This window comes from Artibeus jamaicensis, unplaced genomic scaffold, assembly GCF_021234435.1.
Source record: "Artibeus jamaicensis isolate MK-2021 breed Jamaican fruit bat unplaced genomic scaffold, CSHL_Jam_final contig_1715, whole genome shotgun sequence".
Classification (NCBI taxonomy): Eukaryota; Metazoa; Chordata; class Mammalia; order Chiroptera; family Phyllostomidae; genus Artibeus; species Artibeus jamaicensis.
Genome location: NW_026521335.1, coordinates 484,344 through 511,581, shown reverse-complemented (window position 1 = coordinate 511,581; position 27,238 = coordinate 484,344). Strand labels below are relative to the sequence as shown.

Sequence of the window (27,238 nt, the reverse complement as noted above, 5' to 3'; positions counted from 1 at the left end):
TTCCTGGTAAATGACTTAAGAAATAGACGGCTAAGCCCTGGCTGGTGTGGCTCAGTGGACTAAGCACCAGCCTGTGAACCACAGGGTCGCTGAGTCAACTCCTGGTAAGGGTATATGCCTGGGTTGCCGACCAGGTCCCCATTAGAGGGCCCGTGAAAGGCACTGATGTTTTTCTCCCTCTCTTTCTCCCTCCCTTCCCCTCTGTAAAAATAGAATAAATAAAAATCTTTAAAATTAAAAAAAAATAAAGGGCTAAGAATTTAAAATTATTAAGGAACCATTATAAAATAAAAACTTGTAAGTTAAGTTTTTGGGGGACTAGGTGGCAGAATAGAGATAAAAGAGGACTAAAAGTAAAAAAAAATCTGTTCTATTCTGAGCTCATCTACTAAATTATCATTTTACTTTGGACAATTTCTTAACTGTCCTTGGCTTCAGTGTTCTCATTTGTAAAAAGGAATAATAAAATCTTGGCCCTGGCTGCTGTAGCTTAGTGGACTGAGCACAGGCCTGCGAACCAAAAGATCAAGGTTCGATTCCCCATCAGGGCACATGCCTGGGTTGCAGGCCAGTGCCCAGCAGGGGCCAGTTCCCAGCAGGGGATGCACCAGAAGCAACCATACATTGATATTTGTTCTCTTCTTCCCTTCCCTTCTAAAGATAAATAAAAATTTCAAAAAAAAGGAGTAATAAAATCTAATTTGCTAACCTGCAAAGTTGGTTACTATGAGTTTCAAATAACGCTGTATAACAATTTCAATTGTAGGGCTTTATACAAACATAACGTATATTATTGCTTTAGACATTCTGAGCTAAATAGCATCATGTAACAATGAAGCAGTAATTCCCAGAAGTAGTTGAAGACAGTCCAAAGTCTAGAGATACAAATATAGTACCTGTAGTTGTTAGGACATGAATTAACAATTAAAACCCATGAGTAGATTAAGTCTCTCAGAGAAAATGTATAAACAGATCAAAAAGGCAGGTCTGACAGAAGGTGAGAAAACTGCCAAAATTCAAGCCCCAAATGGTTTTAAGACATTCTTCACTCTAATCAATGACTACATAAGAAACCCTTTAAGTTGGGTGTATTTCAGAGTACCAAACTTATGTTTCCCCAAAATCTGTTATGACATCTTATCCCAACAAAGGTCATACATACATCTCTATACCATCAGAATTTTTAAAAAAAACCCAAAAAACATTAAGCTCTGATGATGATAACTAGCATAAATTCACTTTTCAGTTCAATTAAAGAAGAGAATTTAAAAGCAAAAATGACTGCCTTATTATGAAAACCTGGGATAGCAACAGACCTTAGGAAAGTTCTATCATCAAAGCTATATCCACTCTCACGCAATTCTAATATAATACAAGCAAACCTTCAGTTATAGAGATTCTTCTACAATCTATACAGAACACAGGCACCTGTGTGTATTACACTTATCAGTGGAAAAAATAATTAAAAAATTATTGAAGAGGAAGAACAGTCCACCGTTTTCCAAGAGGTAACAAACTCTTGACATTCCTAAAGACATGCAAATGACTTAGCATTCTTGTACCTGAGCTAGAATCTCTAGGACATAAATGGCAAATAAATAACATCGGGTTGGTTTATCTTCATTTACGCCCCTCCCTCTCACATGTATATGTTCATTATAACAACTAGCACATTCAGCTTCTCAGCCCATGGAATTTCAAACCAGTGAGGGAAGGAACTGGAATAATTATATAATTATTTGGAAAGAAAAAGTTCCCAAACCATCTGAAAGAACTAGTTTCCACCCTGGCTGGTGTGGCTCTGTGGACTGAGTACTGACTTGCGAACCTAAGAGTCGTGGCTCAATTCCCAACCCTTCCATTCTGAGTCAGAGCACATGCCTGGGTTGCGGGCTAGTCCCCAGTGTGGGGCACATGACACGCAACTACATGTTGATGTTTCTCTCCGTCGTTCTCCCTCCCTTTCCCTCTGTCTAAAAATAAACAAATAAAATCTAAGGAAAAAAAAGATAGCCCTAAAAAAAAAACAAAAAAAACTAGTGTCCCTTTTGGCCATCTGTCTTGACATATGACAGGGAGTCTACCCCATAGCAACTTTTAATCAAGTGAAATCAAGTAACTCCTTAAAGAGATTAAAGAAATAAAATAATGCCTCATTACAGAGGCATTACAACCCATTAGAGGATGGGCTGTCTGAGGCTCAAATTTAGTCATCAGATGTGTATGGTTTAGCTAACAATATTTTTTATTGTGATTTAGCTTCGCACATTTAAAAATTAGAAGACTTCATATAAAAATGCAGATTTTGACCTAGCTTAAAAATTCAAAAAAGCCTTTGATAGGTCTGACTGTGTGTGTGAACACTGTGCTCATATTTCTTTATGACCATAGGCTAGAGCTGACTAGTTGCTGCCCCTTTTTGATGGGTTTTTCGTCAAATCCAACCCACTTCACTCATCTATGTCACCTGCCTGGAACTTACACTTTTTAAATTGGTTACTACTGACATATATAGGAAAGATACTAAACTTTTCTATGTTGAACTTGAATCTGGATGTTTGACTGAACTCTTTTATTAGTTGATTCTACCTAGGCCAGGGGTTGGCAAACTACCAACCTTGGGCCAAATCTGGCATGCCGCACCTTTCTGTAAATAAAATTTTATTGGAACACAGCAACCCCCATATATCTGTGATTGTCTATGCTTGCCTTCGTGCAAGAATGGCGAAGCTGACTAATGGGGACAGAGATCTTATGACTTGCAAAGCCTCAAATACTACCTGGTCCAAATACTTACTACCTGGTCAGAAAAAAGTTGTCCACTACTGATGTAGGTAATCACATTGTGTGTAAATAACGACTATCCTGTCTCTTCTAAATACATTCTTATTTATTTATTTATTTATTTATTTATTTATTTATTTAAAAAAGGTTTTATTTATTGACTTTTAGAGAGGGGGAAGGGAGGGGAAGGGAAGGAGAAAGGGAAAGAAACATCAATGTGTGGTTGCCTCTCCCATTGCCCTTACTGGGGACTGGCCTACAACCCAGGCATGTGCCCTGATTGGGAATTGAACCGTGATCTTTTGGTTCGCAGGCCCACACTCAATCCACTGAGCTATACCAGCCAACGTTCTTCTTACTCATTTAGAAATCAATGGACTAACCAACAAAATGGTGAATGGTAATAATAGAAGGCATCTGTCTTGGAATGTATTTATTGTTTCACCATTAGGTCTGATATTTACTATAGGTTTCTGAAAACACCCTTCCCTGAGTTAAAAACATTTTCAGAAGTTTAAATTTTAATTTAAAAGACTGTACTTTATATTGAGATTATGTCTTTCCCTTTCACTGTGAAACACTAATAGTAATACAAAGTAGTTGTTTTTTAAAAAATATCTTTACATGGTAAAATAAAAGCTGACAACCATGAACTAGGTCATGAAATCTAGATCTAGGAAACACTAGGTTAAGTTTTAAAAAGACTACAGTGACAGTCACAGCAGACACTCTAAGCGAAGGTCATCCAGCATACTGCTTTTCTTACTCAAAATTACAGGGTTTATATATATGAAGAGGTAACAAAGACTAGTGTTAAGTGGCAAAGAATGTGAGCTTTCGGGTCTAGAGAGGCTTGGATGGGAATTCTATACCCCCACACAAAAAGCTGTGAGAGCTGAAGCAAGCTACTTAATCTCCCTAAACCAGTTTCCTCCTCCTTAAAATGGGAATAAGAGTAGAGGCTATCAATACTTTATACAATTGTTCACAGAATTAAATGAATGAAAGCACACACAGCATAATATCTGGTCAATTTCAAGTGTTCAATAAATGGTAGGTGCTATTATTGTTATTTTCTACATGTGTACAAACCTTTATTACTTAGTACATTAAAGTAGGACCATATTCTGATCTTTTGTAATACCCAAGTAAACATCTCAAGTTAACAATCCAAAAGAAGGAACAAGGATCATTTAGTTCTGATGGGGTTAATATTAACAACTGGATCAAAGATATAGCATATTCATATATTTATACAAATATAATATTATGCTAATAAATATATAATTTGAGAAAATATTTAGCTATTTTAATTGTTCCATATAATTATTTATCCTCCACGTGTGTCTCTTGTACCAAACGACTTATAAATATGAATGAAACACAAGGAAAACAAAAGCAAAAAGAAAATCAGATTATGTGTTCCATCACTTTGGAAAATTCTGGGTACAGTTTTACTAAGAATGAAATAAATCAACATGCAGTTGGTAATAAACATTTCCATTTTCCCATAATAAACAGATTTTGTGGAGGGGGCAAGAGTTCAGAAAGACTCTTTAAAAAGTATGCAAATGTGTAAAAAAAGAAAACAATACAGAAACAGAAGAAGCAGCTGGAAATAACAGCCAGAGAGTATGACCAGGAGATACATATGATAAATTAGGCAGGAAGAAGCAGGCAGTAAATAATAAGTTTTCAGAAAAGGAACAAAGACTTTCAAAAAATGTGTGTATTAGCAGGAAGGTTACCATGAACAACTTGGGCAAAATTTACTTGGATCTTCAAGCATGACAACTATTACAGTTCTTACTAATGGATAAAAATAGAAATGAAATTCTAATTTTTCTAAGCTTAGATCCCAAAGAACAGTAAGGATTTACTTACTTCACTAGAGTAGCTGCTTCAGGAAGGACATCAGCAAACGATTCACGGAATATGATTGCGTTTTTCCTTTTACAGTTCTGTATGACATCATTGGCAAGGTAAAAGAGATTCAAACGGTGGGGATAGGCAGCTAGAGATGACAAAAGATAATAAATAAAACCAAATGAGTCAATTTATTCCAAATGTTCGCAAACTGTGTACCTGCTATTGGATGAATGGAAGGATGGAGAGACAAATGAACTAATATGATCACCTTATTAAACCAGTGCCTAAAACCTTGACTGCTTCAGGTTCTGTTTTTGGTCCAAGTACTCCTTGAATAGATTTCTACTTCACTTTATAGATGACTGGCACTAAAAAAATTCATTAATTCTGGAGAAGCTGAAGGAAAAACAAAATGGTCCTCCCAAACATTTGGGAAAATAAAAAATTGAGTTGCAGCAGCTCGACTTGTTGCAAAAACACCAGGGCTTTAGAATCCAAGTCAGGCAGATTTCTTAACTTTCTCTACATTATTATTGTAGATCAACCAGTCCCAATACCACTCAGACACATCTACTGGAGATGAGGTTCTGTAGCTACTTCCATCACTAAGTGAATGTCCTGGGAAATAAGTAATTTCATCCCATAAACACATCTAGATCAACCTTTGTTAAAGGCCCATGACAAGGTCTAATCAATTTGCTATCTGGAAACCTGAGCAACGCCACCCCAAATTTTGTTGTTATCCTGGATAATTTTAATATTCACACAGATGGATGACCCATCATTTTCCAGTCTCTCACTTTCTTGATCTCAAATTCTATAACCTCCTAGAACATTCCTTTGTACTTTACAAAATCCCCTTTTCTGACCAAAAGTTCCCACCTCCATTATATTTGTTGTTCAATTTCATCAAAATATCAGTTAATTATCTCTGCAGCCTCTTCTAGTACTCAAAAATTTTCTCTATCAATTCCAGAGTCTTTGACCCACTTTTCAAGTTGTTCTTTCATCAAAACATTCATATTTTCCTTCCCCCCTCAAAAGTATTAACCTTTCTAGCACATGTACTTAATGACTTTAAATCTAGATCAATCTGGATCCATCTAACCGAATGCCTTTACTACAACTTTATTTCTGATCTTGTGTTCCGCTGAAGAAAAATTCTATCAGGAGGACTAAAACAGCTGGGTCCTCACATGTTCCTAGTCTGCACCTTCTCCCATCTGCAGTAAGGGCTATTTCAAATTGCTACCACTCTTATCAAGGTCCTATATTACCACATTCCTTCTCACTCTCAGGAGATTAATTTCTGTGCTATTTCACAAACAGAACATAAATCATCTAGTGGGAATTATATTGTCTCAAAAAATGTATCCAGCCCTGGCTGGTGTGGCTCAGTGGATTGAGCACAGGCCTGCGAACCATACGATCGTGGTTTGATTCCCAGTCAGGGCACATGCCTGGGTTGCAGGTCAGTTCCCGGAGGTGGACGCACAAGATGCAACCATACATTGATGTTTCTCTCCCTCTCTCCTTCCCTTCCCCTCTAAAGAGAAATAAATAAAATCTTTTAAAAAATGTATCCACATTTAAACCCATCCAGATCAACTTAGGTAAGTCAGTTAAGTTCTTTCAGAGTCAGGAATCTGAAAGAGTTTTATGTAGTCACAGTCTCTACTTTAACTCTTATTAACTCCATAATTATAGAAGTTACTTTTTTCTGTACTTAAAAAATGTAATTCTTGCTATGGCTGGTGTGGCTCAGTGGATTGAGTGCTGGCCTGCAAACCGAAAGGTCACTGGTTCGATTCCCAGACAGGGTACATGCCTGGGTTGTGGGCCAGGTCCCCAGTTGGGGGCATGTGAGATGCAACTAATTGATGTATCTCTTGCAACTGATGTTTCTCTCCCTTTTTCCTTCCCTTCCCCTCTCTCTAAAAATAAATAAATAAAATCTTTAGAAAAAATAAGATTAAGAGAAGATGGCATGGGAGAAATTAATCTCTCATTCTTCCCTATTTAAAAAAAAGTAATTCTCTGTGCTAAAAAGCTTTATATAAAATATGCTATCTCACTGACATTACCATCACTCCACTCAAACAGCAAATGCCCAAGTTACTAATACATTTCAACTTATTAAAACCCAATGGAAATTTTTTTCAAAAGTCATTTCTTTGTGGTTTTTGGCATACAGAATCATCCGTTACAGTAATTCCTCCTTCGGTTGCTGTCATAACCATTCTCCGGATTTTCCTCCTCTCTCTCTGGCTTCTGCACATACACACACGTGGGCATGTAGAGACAGGCAGCTCTGCTGTGATTATCCTGCTTTAAAAGTCAATGCTCTCCAGTATTCTCCCCTGAGCACTCTTCTCTCTTCACCCAGAGAATGGTGTTTTACTTCACATTTTAAGTCAAACAGTTCCATTCCTGGCTCTACCACTTATTAACTTTGGAGTCTTATGTATAACTTAACTCTTTTATATGTTACTTTCTTTTTCTTTGTAAAATGACAATTCCATTGGTTGATACAAGAATTAAATGTATGAAGAGCATTGAGGACAGTGCTCAGCACACAGAAAATGAATGATACCAGCACAACCATCCCTTCCATTCCCGTAACTACCACCACCTATGTAACCATGGCTCCCGTATCTATATATATCAAGCCTGGAGTTCCCTTTACCAGTCAGTGCTAAGTCTCAGAGGCACCTTCAGCTTGATTTTTCAATATTTTACTACTAATGGTCCCCCTCTTCCATCTGTTACTGTTCTTATATTTAGTCAGAATTTTAGCAATCTTTTTCGACTCCTCCTTCCTACCTGATGGTCACTCCCATTTGATAAATCTCCAAGTCTAGCCAATTTGGCCTCCAATAATGTCTACCAAATTTATCCCTCTACTCCTTCTCTTCCTACTAAAGTTCTTTGTAGGGTTCTTTACCTTTGACCTGGATTACCACTTCAATGGCCTCCTAACTGGTTATCTTGCCTCTAGATTTGGCCCCCTCAAATGTATTCCCTACATTGTTTCTAAATTCATCTTCTAATATGCAAACAATGTCCAGTTATTTCTCATATAGAATCTGTCAATGATTTCCAATGGCTTACTAGAAAATGCCCAGACATCTTAAGACTCCATTTATGATCTGGATTTTACCTTCTGTTCCAGTCTCATCTCTTCCTCTTCAAAATCAAGGGGAAGAGCATTATGTTTAATGAATTACAGTTCCCAGACACTTCTCCCCCTCTCTGTCTCTCAGAATTATCCTTTTCTATGATAACCCACTCTGAATATCAATCTTTAGTGTTTTCTACTCTTTAACAGAAAAATGTCCAAAATTTTAAATTTTATTGATGTCAGATTCTGACCCTCCATCTCATGACTTCTCATTCTGACCCTCCATCTCATTACTTCTTAAAATAAACCACCCCAACTATTTTATTGCTACTTTTCCCCAATGCAAAACCTCCACTCTAGCCAGAGCACTAAGAAATTCAGGAGGAATGAGAGAAGTTGGCTGAGGTAGTCTGGGAAGATGTCTACAGGCAATGGAATTTGAGAAGGACCATCCTAAATGTTTTCCAAATCCTCTATGCCCTAGTTCTTGCTTACCTGTTTAGCCTCAACTTCAGCTCCTCTCTCCCTTAAAACTCCAGTTTGGGGAACAACAACACTATTCTCATTGCCAAACCCCACCCGCTTCCCTTGAAGTGTCGCCCATTTCAATAGGCTAGTCCTTTTCTTCCTTCAGGTCTCAGCTTATATCTCACATCTCCCCGAAGCTTCCTCCACAAGTCCGAACCTTTAGTGAACCCTGAACTTAACCTGTCAACACTTACCACACTGCAGTGTACGTGGCTGCACCCCTCATTAGAGTATAAACTCCCTGAAGGCTATAAGTCTTTCTGTCTTGTTTCTGCCACGCCCTCAATGTCTTATTCAGTGTCTGACAGGTGTTCAATCAGTACTAGTTAAATGATTGATGAAGTTAAATTTTTCACAGCCAGGAAAGGAAGGGGAAGAGCACTCCAGTGAGAACAAGTCACGAGCAAAGGTGCTGAGTAGGACTCTATAACCAGTGCCTTTTGTTTTGGAGAAGGGAGAAATTTAGGCTAGAATGGTTAATTATTTAACAAAAGACTTATCACATTCTGTGTGTTAGGCACTGTTCTAAAGATACAAATATTCAGATTGTCTTTACAACACCCTTTCATACTGTTATCTCCATTAAGACACAGAATAAAGTGAATTGTCCAAAGTCACAGCTAGTAAGTGGCAAAGCTGGGATTTAAATACAGTTTGGCTCCATAATCTACATTCTTAATCACTACCTGTCTGAGCAGGGAGGTTTGGGTGGGAAGAACACTAGGAAAGGAAAGTAGGCAAACATGACAAATTCTGGTGGGACTTAAATAATGGACTAAAAAGTTTTGGCCTTTTTTCTGTGGCTAAAAGAAGCCATAAAAACCTTTTATACAGAAGGGTGTTTTAGAAAAAGCAACAAATTATTTTACTGTTAGAATTAATAAAAAGAACTAATAACACTGCAAGGAAGGAACCAGACAAATTCAGAAGTTAAAATACTCTACAGGACAGTGGGTCCTGTCTTATCAACAACTCGATGGCATAAAATATACTGAAGAGATTAAGAGACTCCAGGAACATGGCAATATGACGTAATTTTTTTGAGAACTGGATATGTTTGGACTAACTAGCTGTAAATGACATTTTTGGATGAACTGAAGGAACCTGAATGTGGTCTGGGATTAGGTGAAATCATCAACTGAAAAAGAAGCAATTACAGAATGATCTCATGTTAGAAAAAAATCTGTACAAGAGATGAGGAAAGCTATGGAATTAAGGTTTAACAGTACTGATGTCTATTTTTTACCTTTTGCTTGCCTGTGTCCTAACTTTCTACAACACATATCTGCTGCTTCCAGAGTAATATGTTATTAAACAAATATAATTTGGTTGTCTTAAAGTAAATTATATTTCAGCCTGGAACTCTTCTTTGAACTCAAATAAACAGCCAACCCAACATCTTCTCTTGGATGCCTAATACACAGCAAAGACTCACCATGTGACCTGATCATGTCTCCCTCCAAACTGTCTATTCCTCCGGTCTTCTCCATCTCAATAAATGGCTTTTTTTCAACCCAAAACTTTGAGTCATTCTTGACTCCTCTGTCTTTCACACTCCATATCCAAACTCACAATACAAAATCGCACTAATACTACCTTTGAAATATACACAGACTTAGGAAATTACAAATCTAAAGAAAAAAGGAAGGCTAGAACAAACACTGTGGTGTCAGATTATAATCAGAAGTCTTGGTATGAACTCACAGTTTTATATAGAAAACACAGTGACTGAGTAAGTGTGTGCTCTTATGGGCATTTCTGTGTGTACATACGACTATTTTCTAACTCTCTCAATTGAAACAAGGCCTAGAAGTAGCCCTGGCTGGTGTGGCTCAGTGGATTGAGCCCTGGCCCATGGACAGAAAGGTCGCCAGTTCAGTTCTCAGTCAGGGCACATGCCTGGGTCCCCAGCTGGGGGTGAGGCAACAGTTGATGTATATCTTATACATTGATGTCTCTCCAAAAGAAAAGACCTAGAAGTAATAATGTCCCATTACTTAATATCTAGATATTGGTTTCTAAGAGGAACCAGGGCTTGGAGAAATGATTGATTCCATGCTAGGAAAAAAGTAAAGAACTTGGAACATGTACTATGAAGTTAAAAAGTGCTCAAATAGTAACATCAAAAAGACACAGTCAATCAATACCTCTGAGAGGTTCCTAGCGGCCAAATCTATGGACAAGTGTCAAAAATAATAAATAATTATAACCCGCTGAATAAAATAGCAATCCATGAATATATACTGCTATAAGTAAGTAAATAAAGGAGAGCCCTGGCTGGTGTAGCTCAGTGGATTGAGTGCGGGCCTGCAAACCACACAGTCAATGGTTCCATTCCCAGTCAGGGCACATGCCTGAGTTGCAGGCCAGTTCCCAGCAGGGGACTCACTAGAGGCAACCATACATTGATGTTTCTCTCCCTCTCTCCTGCCCTTCCCCTCTAAAGATAAATAAATAAAATATTTTTAAAAATAAAGGAGAAAGCCCTGCCTTATAATCAAATGGCAACTAAAAAATTTATAAGGAATGAGGTTAATTAAAAAAATCAGCATGTGGTTAACATGGCAGTAAAAACTGACTCAAGCAACCATCATCAACAGATGCTAAAGCTAGTAAGAAAAAGTTTAATACAATGGGTTAAGAACACAGCATCACTTCTATGGTATTTTTGCCTAAAACTAGATAACCTGAATCTAATAGGGAAACATCAGAAAAACACAAACTTACAGATATCACACAAATTAATGGTCCATATTCTTAAAATGTCAATGTCGTGAAAGATAAGAAAAGACTGAAGAACTGTTTCAGCCCTGGCTGGTGTAGCTCAGTGGATTGAGCGTGGGCCTGCGAACCAGAGGATCGCGGTTCAATTCCCAGTCAGGGCACATGCCTGGGTTGCAGGCCGGTTCCCTGCAGGCCAGTTCCCAGCAGGGGACACATGAAAGGCAACCATACATTGATGTTTCTCTCCCTCTCTCCTTCTCCTCTAAAGATAAATAAATAAATAAAATATTAAAAAAAAAAAAAGAACTGTTTCAGATGAAGAAAACTAAAAAGACAAGACAATTAATATGACCCCAGACCTTTGAAGATCATTATTAGGATAACTGGCAAAATTCAACCAGGGTCTATAGATTTTATGGTAGTATTACATCACTGCTCATTTCCTGATTTTGGCAGTTGTACAGATCTCACAATTGTTGCAATGTATTAAGTTATGTCTCCCCAAAATGTATATGTTCATGTCTCAACCCCCAATATGACTATATTTACAGATAGGGCCTATAAAGAGGTAATTAATGAGGTCATAACAGTAGGGCCTTCTAAGAAGGTAAGTGTCTTTGTCTCCAGGAGAAGAGACAAAAGAGATCTCCCCACCCTCAATCTCACCATGTGAGGACTTGGTAAGGAGGAGGCCGTCTACAACCAAGGAAGAGAACTTTTGCCAGAAACTGAACCCTGTCGGACCTGATCTTGGGCTTTCCATCCTCCAGAACTGTGAGAAAATAAATTTCTGTTGTTTAAGACACAAACACACAGCTTGTGGTACTTTGTATGGCATCCCAAGCTTATTAATACAATTATATACGGAGAATCTGTGTAGGAAATAGTGAAGTATTAAATATGGCATTGTTGTCTGCACCATACTCTCAAACAGCTCAGAAAAATAGTACGTGTATATGTAGAGGGCAATATGGTAAAGAAAATAGAGAAAGACATTAATTACTGGGGAATCTGGGTGAAAGGAACACAGGAGGCCTCTGTAGTATATTGAAACTTTAAATTTGAAATTACTAAAAAAAAAAATAATAAATTTAAAAGATTTTATTTCTTTATCTTTAGATGGTAAAGGAAGGAGAGAGGGAGAGAAATATCAATGTGTGGTTGCCTCTAGTGAGTCCCCTGCTGGGAACTGGCCTGCAACCCAGGCATGTGCCCTGACTGGGAATCGAACTGCGACCGTGTGGTTCGCAGGCCCGCATTCAATCCATTGAGCTACACCAGCCAGGGCTAAAATTGTTTTAGATACACAGACTCCAGCCTTGTCTGGGTGTCTCAGCTGGATGGAGCATCATCCAGTACACCAAAAGGTTGTGGGTTCGATTCCCAGTCAGGGTGCGGACAGGAGACAACTGATTGATAGCTCTCTCAAATCAATTAAAAAAACCATATCCTCAGGTGAGGATTAAAAATATGCACATAAAAATGAAAAAAATACACAGACTCCAACTACTATTACCATTGCCTCTTGGTCTGAGTCATAATCACCTTTTGCTAGAATTATTGTAGTAGCCTCCTAACTGGTTTCTCTGTCTCTACCTTTGATTGCCCCATTTTCAGTCTTATCTCAACGCAGAAAAGCGATCCTTTTAAAATAAAAATATGATCGTATTATTCCATTGCTTAAATCCCTCCAATAATGGCTCCCCTCCTCGGGCCCCGGTGTTATCTTTCCGATCCCCTGTCCTGGTCACCATTTATTCCACTCCAGCCATTCTGGCCACCCTGCTGCTGCAAGACCTACAACACATACACCTGGTATACTCCCTGCCTCCAGGTCCTTTAAGCTCCCTGCTGCCTCTGGCTTGAAATGTTCTCTTCCCATATAGTCTCATGGTTTACTCTCTATCAACTTTAAATATCTGCCTAAATATCATTTTCTCAGCAACTTCCTTGACTAATAAAAGTATAACACCAAGTCACTAACATTCCTATCATCCTTCCTTATTTTATTTTCCCCCATAATATGTAATTTCCCAATATACTATAGAATTTACTTATCTTTTTTATTATCTTTGTCTGCCCCCCCCCCATGAGAATATAAGCCTCACAACGGGGGAAGGATTATTGTCAGTTTTGTTTACAGTTGAATTCTCAGCACCTAGGACCATGCCTAACATAGCAGGTTTTTGTAACTATTTTTTTGAATGATAAATTAGAAAAAAAATACAATGAAAAGAGGAAAAAGAATGAAGAATAATGCATAGTCCAATATAGCAGCTGATTTCTGTGTAGTTATTCGGAATAGAAAGGGACTAGACTTTATCTTAGGTAGTTAGGTATTCTAGGGCTGCTGCAGAAGTTAATCTAGATGAAAATCAGTGTTCTCACAACAGCAATTCCTCAACAATCCAGAAACTAAGTACTTAACCCTGTTCTCCTCATTATGAAAAAGGGGAAAGAGACTGACAATAGGAGAGGAAGCACTACTGATTTAAGCTTAAGTAACTTCAAAACTAAACTGTTAACCTAGTGACAGAAGCGTTAAATCATTTTAATTTGAATTATTATTAACATTTTATGTCAGCCCTGCCTGTTCCAATGATGGGCTGAGGGAGCTGATATAATACAGAAAGTATTATGACCTGAGTGTTCTTTCAATCATAGAGAACAAGCACATGGTACAATGGAAAGGGCAGAACATGACAATCAGGAGACCTAAGTTGTAACCCCCAAGAATAATAATTTTCATTAGCTTCTGACTTCGTTTGTAAAATTAAGATGTTGAAAGGAAAAACAAAATGAAGAAAAGGCCCCATGGACAAAAATGTTATTTATAATTATACAAAAACTAGAATACCCTAAAGAATAATAATAGGGAAATAGTGAAATAAAGGTACATCTATATTATGTGATCGATAGATGTCTGTAAATAACAGGAAGATGCCTGCATTAGAGTTAGTGAAAAACATAGGAAAGAAAATGTACATTTCCATAAATAAAATTGGATGGTTATTTTCTAAATTTTCCATAACAGTTATATGCAGTGTTATATAATTTTTATTATATTAAAGAGAAAGTATATAAAATAAATGATTTATAATACATTATCTAGATTATATCCTCTGGCTTTACTATACCACAGTTAAATAAATATTTGTGAGGATATTTAGTACAAATAATGGCAGTGTCATGAAAATATTTAGAAAAGAAAAATTATACCATTCCCCAAAGAATCCGTATCTTTTCTTTATTAAATCTGCCAACTTCTTTAAAATTACCTAGTTGCTTTGTTGAGGGTTAACAAAAATAATTACCTGAATAATTATCTACTACATCAAGGTGGGAGAAAGAACACTCCTGTAACTACAGAGAAAATCTGAGTACCACACTGCTCCATCACAACATGAGGATAATCACACAGCATCCAAACTGGGACACTGTGAGAGTTAACAGTGTGTTGATAACCTCAGGACATGAGGTCACCTATGTGTAGTGCTGAGCTAAGACCCTTGGTGAACCTAAGCTGAATACATCTAATCCTTTCAGAGCTAAAGTACAGCTTTCTTGTTCTTTTTATGAACTTAAACTACTGAACAGTGTTGTATAGAATCAAGGTGCTTATTTTGTTTACTATATTTTAAAAAATGAATGCCTTAATACTCTGTTCAAGGGCTCAGATTTACAATTAAGTTTATCTAGGAAAAGATTAATCAACAAACTTAAAACATATCTGAAACTCCCTCCTGATGAGGTGTTCTTGTTAAGACTGGCAAACAATGTTACTAACTCTGTGATGTGATGTCATGGTTTTGAGAACCCTGGCACTACTGTATGTGTCACCTCCAATAACCAAAAATCTTATGTTAATATCACATGCTCCGTAAAATGAATTACAAAGAATATCCCAACAAAGAAATTACGTATTTCAAGAGCTATAGGTTAATCTCAGTCATATCAGATTTACATTTAACTTATAAGAATTCATCCAGTAGTACTAAGTGAGAGTTTAAGAACAAAAACAACAAAGTTAAACAAATGTTCAGGGACAAAGGCAATTAAATTTCAGAAAGAAATTGGAGGCCATAGAGAAATACTGACTAATGAGGACCTGGAAGAAATAGTAAGATTATACTTACAAAGATGAAGGGAAACAGAAGAACCAGCAAGTCTGAATCTCCCTAAACTTACTGGTGCTCCAAGCATGACAACATTCAATTGACTTAATTTCTGAATGATCCACTCTATGGAATTGTATGATACCAGTTACAGTATACATCATATACATACATGTATATATCTGTACAAGGCTGCTAATAAAAAATGCACAAATGTTGTAATTAGTGAACAGTTTTAAGGCTAATCTTTTGCCTTAACTACTGCTTTTTAGAACACAAGTCACAAATAAAATGACTTCCATGTACATCAAAAGAGCCCCACCTAAATGAAACATTTCAAAGTTGTCTCCTAACATTCACAAGGTACCAACTCAGAAGTTCTTTAAGTAATTTGCCACTCAGAACATTGGATAAATATTGCTACATATAATTATCTAGAAGTCTACTAAATCTAAATGTTCCCTAATTGTAAACAGAAAACTGTTCAGTGTTATTAATGATCTGTAAAGAGTCAAAGAAACTTAGAACCTAAATATCCACCAATAGTGAAAAGTTGATTTATTCAATTCACAAAATTTATGTAACCATTAATCAACTATTAAGTCCATACAGAAAAAGAAAAATGGCCTACATACTGAAAGTGAAGAAAAAAGGTATGTCAACCTTGACTCTTACTTCCCCTTATTTTTTCATCTTGTGAATCCTCCCTCTTTTGTTACTGCATTTTTCTCAATTTAAGAAACCATTGTTTGTTAGTTCAGTTTGTTCATTAGATTCTACATGTAAGTGAAGTCATATGGTATTTGTCTTTCACTGACTGGCTTATTTCACTTAACATAATGTTCTCCAGGTCCATCCATACTGTCCATTTTACCAAAAGGGTAAAATTGTCTTTTGTATGGCTGAGTAGTATTCCATTGTGTAAATATTCCAATAGTTGCTAACAAGCAAAATACAAACAGACTCATAGACAGAGAGCAGGATGCCAACTAACGAGGGAGGGAGAGGGGAGGAGAAGAACTGAGCAAAAATGAAAAAGGACTCATGGACATGGACAACAGTATGGTGATTGTGGGAGGCAGGGGGTTAAAGGGGAATAAATGATAACAGAGGAGAGGAAAGGAAAAGGAAAAGGAAAAGGAAAAGGAAGAGGAAGAGGAAGAGGAAGAGGAAGGAAAGGAAAGGAAAGGAAAGGAAAGGAAAGGAAAGGAAAGGAAAGGAAAGGAAAGGAAAGGAAAGGAAAGGAAAGGAAAGGAAAGGAAAGGAAACCATTTTTTGGCTGGGTAGCTCAATTGATTAGTGTCGTCCCTATACACCAAGGTTTCGGGCTCAATCCCTGGTCAGGACACATACAAGAATCAACCACTGAATGCATGAATGAGTAGAATAACAAATTGATGTTTCTCTCTCTCAAATCAGTGAATAAAAGAAATTTTTAAAAAGAAACTACTGTTTATAACATGCAACATTTTACACACCACCAAGAAATGTTAAAAGTACTTCCAATTAGTCAAATGAAACCATCAACTATAAAATGCAGATTTCAAATATATTAAAATGTGAAAAACAATGTACATCTTAGAATTGATAAGATACAGTTTATAATTCATTCTCTCCCTTCCCACTCCTTCTGTCCGTACCTTACTTCCATTTCTCATCATTACCAGAACAAACCTAATAAATGATCTCTGCCTCTAGTTTCACCACTCTTCAATGCGGTCTCCAGGCTGCTGGGAATTCATCCCACAGATATGCTTGCCCCTATGTACAAAGACTATATAAAGATATTCTTTGCAGCACTATTGCCAACAAAAGTCTGGAAATATCCCAGAAGTCCATTAAGAGGGACTTGGCTAAATAAATTAATGTTACCTCCACCCCACTGAATTACATATACATAACTGTTAAAAAACACAAGGACCTTCTACATCTCATCCAGCTCTATCTCCAAGATATAAAGTGAAAAACACCGGGTATAATTGGTCCAGCATGCTATATGTGTACAAAAATATAAACAAGCATATGTTTTATATTCATAAAGAATAATTCTGGAAATATACCAGAAACTGCTAACTGTGACACCTCTATCGAAGGAAACCAAAAGATCATGAGAGACAAGGAGACTCATGATAGAGGAGCTTATTTTTTTATATTTGTATACTTTTTGAAACTTGACTTGGGCAAGTATTTATTTGAAATAATATAAAAATTAAAAAGAAAACACCCCTATGCTGCTACATTTTATGTCCATCCTTGATACTGTTAACAACATGTACATAGACACTGTACTATTCACTCAGAGTTAAAAACACTCATTTACAAATGTCTCCCCACCAGACCATAAATTCTTTGACACAGTGGCTTTGTACCTCAATGTGAATCAGCTACTTAGCAAGTATACAATAAATATCTTCTACTGGGTAAATAAATACTAACCAAAGTCTTCCTTCTAAAATCACCCTCATCCAGGGAGCATCAAGATCTTGTTTCCCAACATGTCATCGGTTTGGCTCAAATAAACCCTTATGTTTGGATGTTTTTACATTGACATTGTCTATCCATGAACTGCTTACTCTTCCTTTGAAATCCCAAACCCCTGCCTCTTCTCCTTTGTCCAAAATGGCACAGTATTTACTATACTATCTCAACCGTCCAATGAATCTTTGGGTCTCATAATCTTATCACACCCTAACATGTATATCCATAATACATTTTGAACATTTTCTCCTATTAAAAGAATAAATAACTAGTCTATGGCCATACCACCCTGAACGCCTCCAATCTCGTCTGATCTCGAAAAGAACAAATAACTAAATAAACAAAAACAAAATCATCCCCATGCTCTAAATTACCTGCTTCCTCTTCTATTAGTTATTAGATACTCGAATATTTTGGGTCCCCTTAGATAATACCAAGCAATGATCTAAGACAGGTGTCCAACCTGTGGCTCCTGGGCTGCATTTGGCCCAGGATGATAATGAATATGGTCCAACACAAAATCGTAAACTACTGAAAACAGTATGAGATTAGTTTTGTGATTATATATCACAATGTCATGTAAAATAATGTGCGTACACTCTCACCATTTCAATCATGCCTTACTAATCACATCATTGCTATTTCTAAGCACCTACATTTTACAAGCAACTGTTTTCGAGAATGAAACACATTAAGAATAAAATCAGAACCAAAATATGTGGTGACCATCTTGAGAATCCACTGAGAATTGCAACTACTTCTATCAAACCAGACACTGATGCACTCGTTTCTCAAATACAAACAATGGGTCACCAGTAAGATTCCCAGTTAGGGCACATGCCTGGGTTGCAGACCAGGTCCTCAGTGGAGGGCACACAGGAGGCAGACACACACTGATGTTTCTCTCTCTCTAAAAATAAATGAAATCTTAAAAAATATCCCACTAGTTTTATGTTGCCCTCTTTTCTTTTACTTTTACAAAAAATATTTTTAAAAATCAGTGATGTCTTATTACTAAGATTGTACATTTTCTATATTAGAGATCACAAACTTAGGAAATGCTTAATAATTTAAAAAGATTATCAAAAGGAAGTTAACACAGAGACTTCCAGCCAAGATGGAGGCGTTGGTAGATGGACTTCGCTACCTCACACAACCAAAAGAAGAATAACAACAAATTTAAAAACAAAAAACAATTAGAACTGACAGAATATCAAACTGTATGGAAGTCCAATAACCAAGGAATTAAAGAAGAAACATTTATCCAGACTGGTAAAAGGGGCAGAGATGGGCAGCTGGGATGGAGAGGATGCACAGCAAGCTGGCAACTGGAGGACTGGGTGGTCCCACATCCATGTGCAGATAAACTGGGAGGAACATCTGGGGAACAAGACAGACCTCATTACCCGGGGATCCAGCATGGGGAAAGAAAGCCTCAAAACCTCTAACCGTAAAAACCTGTGGGGGTTGAAGCAGTAGGAGAACCTCCCAGTTTCACAGGAGAGTCTGTTGGAAGGACCCATGGGGTCCTAAACATACAAAAATCCACCCACCTTGGAATCAGCACCAGAAGGAACCAATTTGCTTGTGGGTAGCGGGGAAGGTGACTGAAAGCAGGGTGAGAGCCGAGCAAGTGGCACTGTCCCCTCTCGTACCCCTCCCCCATGGACAGTGCCACAACACAGCCAAGTGGGTCATGTGCCCTGGGGAATACCTAAGGCTTTGTCCCTTACAATGTTACAGGTGCAGAGACAAAAAGCTATGGCCCAAATGAAAGAACATGCCCTGTCTGGTGTGGCTCAGTAGATTTAGCACTGGCCTTCAAAACAAAAGGGTCGCCAGTCAGATTCCCAGTTAGGGCACATGCCTGGGTTGCAGACAAGGTCCCCAGTGGAAGGCACACAGGAGGCAGATACACACTGATGTTTCTCTCCCTCTCTTCCCCGCTCTCTAAAAACAAATCCAATCTTTAAAGAGAGAGAGAGAGAAAGAACAGATCAAAACTCCAGAGAAAAAACAAAGCAACAAGGAGACAGACAACCTATCAGATGCAGAATTCAAAATACTGGTATTCAGGATGCTCACAGAAATGCTTGAATGCAGACACAAAATAGATAAAAAAGTGAAAGCTATGCAAAGTGAAATAAAGAACAAGATAAAGGGAACCAACAGTGAGGGGAAGGCAACTGGGACTCAAATCAACGATATGGACCAGAAGGAAGAAATAAACATCCAACCAGAACAGAATGAAGAAACAAGAATTCAAAAATATGAGGGGAGACTCTGAAACCTCTGAGACAACATTAAACATTACAACATCTGAATCACAGGGGTGCCAGAAGGAGAAGAGGAAGAGCAAGAAATTGAAAACTTATTTTAAAAAATAATGAAGGAAAACTTCCCCAATCTGGTGAAGGAAACAGACTTCTAGGAAGTCCAGGAAGCTCAGAGAGTCCCAAAGAAGTTGGATCCAAGGATAAACACACCAAGACTCATCATAATTAAATTACCCAAGATTAAAGATTAGGAGAGAATCATAAAAGAAGCAAGAGAAAAGCAGAGAGTGACCTACAAAGGAGTTCCCATAAAGCTATCAGCTGATTTCTCAAAAGAAACTTTGCAGGCAAGAAGATGCTGGAAAGAAGTATTCAAAGTGATGAAAGGCAAGGACTTACATCCAAGATTAATCTATCCAGCAAAGCTATCATTTAGAATGGAAGGGCAGTTAAGGGGTTCCAGATAAAGTCAAGCTAAAGGAGTTCATCATCACCAAGCCTTTATTACAGGAAATGTTAAAGGGACTTATCTAGGAAAGAGAAGATGATCAAACAATGAACCGTAAAATGACAACAAACTCACAACTATCAGCAACTGAACCTAAAAACCAAAACTAAAACAGACTAAGCAAACAACTAGAACAGGAACAGGGTCACAGAAATGGAGATTACATGGAGGGTTATCAGCAGGGATGGGGTAAGGGAGAATGAGGGAAAACGTACATAGAACAAGAAGCATAAATGGTAGGTACAAAATAGAGGGAGGTTAAGAACAGTATAAGAAATGGAAAAGCCAAAGAACTTCTATGTACCCCATGGACATGAACTGAGAAGGGGGCAGTATGCTGGAGGGAGGAGGGGAGCAGAATGGAGAGGGATAAAGAGAAGAAAATGGGACAACTGTAATATCATAATAACATAAACTAAAAAAATATCAAAAGGACTGCTGCATAAATAGGGTTATTATGTGCCGACTTTTTTGCTTTTCTGTGGTGGTAGATATGAAAAGTATGCATTTTTTTGCTTGTCAATTTTCATTAGTGTTTGTGTATTTAATGTGTGCCCCAAGAAAACTCTTCTTCCCATGTGGCCCACAGACCCCAAAAGGTTGGACACTCCTGATCTAAGATGTGAAGAAGGAATATTTTACTCCCATTCCTTGTTAACCAAGTCCATCTTCTATAAGTCTGTATTACAGAGTTTTAAACAACCCCTACCATGGCTCTTCTGTAACATCCAGTCTTCCAAATTTGACTTTATTTCACTACTATAAAAACGCTGATGAAAAGAGGAATATCAAATAAATAATGTAATCTGTCCCCCTAAGGTGCTAAAGAATAGTCCTGTCTCAAATCCACATACCAGAATTCTGATTCCTTTCAGAGGATGGCATAGCAGAAAGAAATTGGAAATGGGCCCCTGACCAACATCAATTCAAATTCTATGTCAATGACTAACTGGGTTATGACCTTGAGTTAAATTGTATGTCTCCGCTCTCGCTGTTGTAGCTCAGTGGATTGAGCACAGGCTGCAAACCAAGGGGTCGCCAGTTTGATTCCCGGTCAGGGCACATGCCTGGGTTGTAGGCTAGGTCCCTGGTGCAGGCTGCACAGGAGGCAACCACACAATGATGGTTCTTTCCTTCTCATTCTCCTTTCTCCTCCCCTCTTCCTTGAAATGAATAAATAAAATCTTTTAAAAAAGAAAGAAAAAAGTGACTAAAAAATTGTCACCAGGCCTTATTTGCATACATTAAAGTAAATATAATCACTCAAAAGACTTTTGGAAGGAATAATTTATATTAACCATCTTTTTCTAGTTTCTGTTACAGAGCAAATCAATTACTTCACTGACAATTGTTTTCTCCCAGTTTTCCTTTCTTCGAAGTTAGTATATTCCCAGTTGAGTATGAGGAGAGAATACCATCCATTTAAACTAATCTAAATTAAGATATGTGACAACAGTTTCTTCCTCTTTAACTCTGGACTCTGAAAATAGAGAGAAGAAAGGCTGAATGATTCTTAGCTCCTCCAATCCCCAGACTACCTTGCTCTGTTCTGGTTCCTAACATCTAGGAGGCCTGTGAAACATCTAAGCTGCCCCCCCGCCCCCACCCAAAATCAGAGGCCCATACACTTGGGAACTCTAGTCTTTAAAGAACTCTTAGAGCTTCACAACAACTGTTTCTTTTGAGCTGTCCTCAGAAATGGTCAGCCTACAATAATTACTGTTAAGTACAGAGATTTACATGAGTTATTTAACTATGCAGAATAACAACTCTGCATATATCGTTTAATCAGCAAAAATGTTCTTAAAAGTTGATTATAATCAAAATTCTGTTCAGGCATACACAAAGCTGTCTGCTTATGAATTTTAAAAATTGCTCAAACCATTCCTGCCATGTAAAATCACCTTACTCTTGTCCTTTCATTTATTTGAATCTCATCTCAAAACCCAAGTCAAACGAAAGCTCTTGAAACCACTTCCATTTCTCTCTCCTCCGAACTCATACTGCTCTTATATTTAATAGATGCCGTGTTTCACACATTAGGTTTTCCATGGCTATATTGTAAAGTATTTAAAAATAGACTTATATGTTTTACTTCTTTTCTATCTTCCATAATACCAACTATGAACTAGCTTTCTAATATGTATTTCGTTGACTGCCTGTCTGCCGTGGTCTAACTTAAGGCCAATAAAAGATTATTACTTTTCATCTTCAGTAAGTATTGGTACAAGATAACTGTTTTTAATTTATTTACATCAATAAAGAGAAATACTAGTGTGGCTAATTCAACCAAATTAATTCCCAAAACATTTCCACTGAACATTTAAAATATATTGCATCTCTAGTAGGTAAGGAAAATTCTGCAAAGACTAGGAAAGGATAACTTGTAAGAAAACATTACCAGGGTATCATTCGACATTTCAACATCAATGCCGCCTCCACCACCACCACAGCATATCTGAGACCAGTTGTTCTAAAATTATACATTTACAAAAGACTGAGGAGAATTCCTTTCCATAAACTTTCTATATAATACCAGTCAATCAGCTGTCACAGTTGGATATTGTGACCTGACTTTTTTCTCAGTCTATCTAGCTAATAAGTAAAGTCTCCAAGAAGCAATATAGTATGGCCTGGTATACTAGTTCCGAAATTCTGGCTGAGGCCTGTGATGCAATTTCCACTGGTATGCAGAAAAATGAGACAATTAAAAACATAGTTTACCCTTCCTAAAGTAAAAATGTATTCACATTAAGGGATTATTCTTTTATCTTCTTCCTAGTTTTCTAATAATTAAGGGTATGCTTATGAATAGTAACAAGTTTAATGTCCTTTGCTAACAAAATAAACAATCCCATTTCAGCACCCTTTCTTTTTTTCTTAATTTTTAAAAAAGATTTTATTTATTTTTTAGAGAGAGGGGAAGGGAGGGAAAGAAACATCAAAGAGAAAGAGGGGAAGGGAGGGAAAGAGGGTGGTTGCCTCTCATGTGCCCCGTACTGGGGACCTGGCTTGCAACCCAGGCATGTGCCCTGATAGGGAATCGAACCTCTGACCTTTTGCAGGCCAGAACTGAGCCACACCAGCCAGGTCAGTTTTTTATTTTCTTAAACTGATTGGTCCATGTCTAGACACTACTAGTTCAATGGACCTTCTCTGACCCTGACTCACTGGGACCTACCAAAATAAATGCAACATAAAACATTTACACAAAGGAATACTACTCAGCCTTTAAAAAGATTTTTAAAAACCTTACCATTTTCGACAGTATGGATGGACCTGGAGAACATTATGCTAAATTAAATAAGTCAATCAGAGACAGACAAATATATGATTTCACTCATATGTGGAATCTAATGAACAAACTGAACTAACAAGGAAAACAGACAGGGACTCATAGACGGAAAGCATGATGACAGCTAAGGGTGGGGGGAGTTTAGGGGTGAAGGGTTTGAATAAAAAAGAAAAAAAGGGCCCTGGCCAGTGTAGCTCAGTGGATTGACCATGAGCCTGTGAACCACACAGTCGCGGTTTGATTCCCAGTCAGGGCACATGCTTGGGTTGCAGTCCAGTTCCCAGCAGGGGACGCACGAAAGGCAACCATACACTGATGTTTCTCTCCCTCTCTCCTTCCCCCCTTCCCCTCTAAAGATAGATATCTAGATAGATAGATAGACAGACAGATAAATAAATAAATAAATAAAAGAAAAAAAGGACTCATAGACATGGATAACAGTGTGGTGATTCCCGGGGGGGAGGAGGCTTAAGGGTACTAAATGGCAATGGAAAAAATACCAAAAAAATAAAAAAGAGAAAAAGATTAAAAAAATAAATGCATACTTAAATACTTCATCTGATTAGTCTGTTTTACAATCAATAACTAGGTTGTTTTAACTGTATAGGGAAAATTCCCTTTTTGAGATTATATGGACCCATGATCTGTATATTAAAAAAAAAAGCAAGCAGCAGCAGTAGTGAATAAGATATGTATCATTTATCTCAAGAATGCAAGGGTGAGTTTACCTTACAAAATCTATAAATATCATTCCCTATATTTACAGAATAACTTGATAAAATTCAGTGTCCATTTAAGTATATATTGTTAGCAAATAATTTATTTTTTATTTTTTAAATATACTTTATTAATTATGCCATTACAGTTGTTCTATTTCCCCCTTCATTCCCCTCCACCCTGCACACACCCTCCCCCACCAGTTCCCCCCTTTAGTTTATGACCACGTGTCTCAAGTTCTTTAGATTCTATATTTCCCATACTATTCTTGCCCTCCCCCTATTTTCTACCTACCATCTACGCTACTTATTTTCTGTACCTTCTCCCCCCTTCTCCTCCTCCTACTCCCCTGTTGCTAACCCTCCATGTGATCTTCATTTCTATGGTTCTGCTCCTGATCTAGCTGTGCTCTTTGTTTTTGTTTTAGGTGTGGTTCTTAATAACTGAGTTTGCTGTTCTTTCACTGTTCATATTTTTTATCTTCTTTTTCTTAGGTAAGTCCCTTTAACATTTCATAGAATAAGGGCTTGGTGATGATGAACTTCTTCAATTTGATCTTATCTGAGAAGCACTTTATCTGTCCTTCCATTCTAAACGAAAGCTTTGCTGGATAGAGCAATCTTGGATGTAGGTCCTTGCATTTCATGACTTGGAATACTTCTTTCCAGCCCCTTCTTGCCTGTAAGGTCTCTTTTGAGAAATCAGCTGACTGTCTGATGGGAACTCCTTGTTCAAATAAGTTTTCCACTCATGGCTGTTCCTCTCCCCCTTCTGGTACCCCTGTAATTCGGATGTTGGAATGTTTAAAGATGTCCTGAAGGTTCCTAAGACTCTCCTCATTTTTCTGAATTCTTGATTCTTCATCCTTTTCTGTTTGGTCATTTTTTTCCTCTTTCTGGTCCACTCCTTTAGATTTGAGTCTCAGTTTCCTTTCCATTACTACTGGTTTCCTGTGTACTTCCATTCATTTCAATTAGTTTAGCCTTCATATGTTCCTCTACTTTGTGGCTAAAATCAACCAGTTCTGTGAGCATCCTGATCACCAGTGTTTTGAACTGTGCATCTGAAAGTTTGGCTATTTCTTCATCACTTAAGATTTATCGGCTTTGGGGCTCTGAGTTGTTCTTGAGCCATGTTTTGATCTGTTTGTGCCTGTTATGTATGAGGAGCGGGGCCTTAGTTGTTCACCAGGGCAGGGCCACCCGGGTTGCTGGTTTGTGACGCTGTATGTGAGGGAGGGGCCAGAAAGGGACAATGGTGGTTCCCTCTGCCACTTCCTGCCGCTGGGGCATGTGTGGTCCGTCTCACTGCTCGCTCCTTCACCGGTTTATCTGCGCACGAATGTGACCGCGATCAGCCCTCAGTGGGTCCACCCCTCTGCGCCCTCAGTGGGCCTGCCTGCTTCTCCACACCTGGGATCCACCCACGGCTGCTGACTCACCTGGGTCTCGAGCCCAGGTCGGTCGGGTGGATGTTTCCTGCGTGACCTGGCTCTGTTGCTGGCTCTGCCTCTCTTACTGGCTTGGCTGCAGGGTTCGTTGTTGTCAGACTTCTGTGTAGTTCAATTTTTCTGTGGTTTGGTTGCATTTTTGTTGCTAAAACTTTGTTGTTTTTAAACTTAGTTGTGCAAGAAGGTGCAGTGCTTTCACCTACGCCTCCATCTTGGCGGAAGTCTCGCAAATAATTTTCTTATTAAAAAATAAAAAGGAATCACATAACCTGATAAAGAACTTTTAAATACAAGGAGTAAGATTCCATAAAGAGAAGACTATCACAGTATCAGATCAGTTCTTCCAAACTGATCAGTAGTTTAAATATTATTCCAGTCAAAATCCTAACAGAATAATATATTAAGGAATTTGACAAGTGTATTTTCCATTTTGTATGAAGTATAAACACACATACATGATCACACAAGTGTGGCTAGGAAACCAACTGGGTCTGAGGCCTTTTTCAGCTTTTCTACTTCTTGAGCCAGTACAATTGATATCTTCATGGAGATTTTCTCAATTTTCTTGAGGCTTTCCACATTATTAATTAATATAAAGTTGAACATGTATCTGTTTGTGATTTTTAAAAAATCTTTATACCCTTAGGTTGTCCTTTTTTCTTTAAAGAATTTTATTTTAATTTTTAGAGAAAGAAGAAGGGGGAGGGAAGACAGGGAGATCAACATCCATATGTGACAGAAACATTAATCGTTTGCTTCTTGTATGCCCCTAACTCGGGACCTGACCCACAACCTGAGCCATGTGCCCTGCCTGGGAATCAAACCTGCCAACTTTCAGTTTGTGGGATGACCCCCAACCCAGTGAGCCACACCAATCAGGGCAGACAGTTCTCTTTCAAGAATACACTGAATAAACAAAATATGATTATACACATAAGCACCTTATATCTAATACAAAGCGTATTAGTCTTAAAAAAGACAGAAACTCTGACACATGCCATAATATGGATGAACCTTGAAGAGACAATATGTTAAGTGAAATAAGCCAGTCACAAAAGAACAATGCTGTATGATTCCACCTATAGGAGCTACCTAGAGTAGTCAAATTCATAGAGACAGAAAGTAGAATGGTAGTTGCTGGGGGCTGAGGGATGGTAGGAAACGGGAGTTACTGTTTAAAGGGCACAGACTTTCAGCTTAGGAAGATGACAAAATTCTGGAGACAGATGGCAGTGATGGTTGCACAGCATTGTGAATGTACCTGAGAAACTGTTCATAATGAGACTGTGCATACAGAAGAACAAGATGGAGGGCAACTTACTTTTACTTTGCTTCATTTTATAACACAAGTATTGTTTAAGTTTTATGTATCA

The 27,238-nt window shown here is 37.8% G+C and overlaps 1 protein-coding gene across 9 annotated transcripts in view; it reads right to left on the bottom strand.

The window, feature by feature from the left end:
* Positions 1–27,238, bottom strand: part of RPRD2 (regulation of nuclear pre-mRNA domain containing 2) — a 106,580-nt gene that overhangs the window by 55,082 nt on the left and 24,260 nt on the right. For all 9 annotated transcript variants that reach the window (XM_053670119.1, XM_053670117.1, XM_037125618.2 and 6 more), the window contains one exon: positions 4,669–4,798. In XM_053670119.1, coding sequence (XP_053526094.1) covers positions 4,669–4,798 — 130 coding nt within the window. The remainder of the gene's footprint in view (positions 1–4,668; positions 4,799–27,238) is intronic.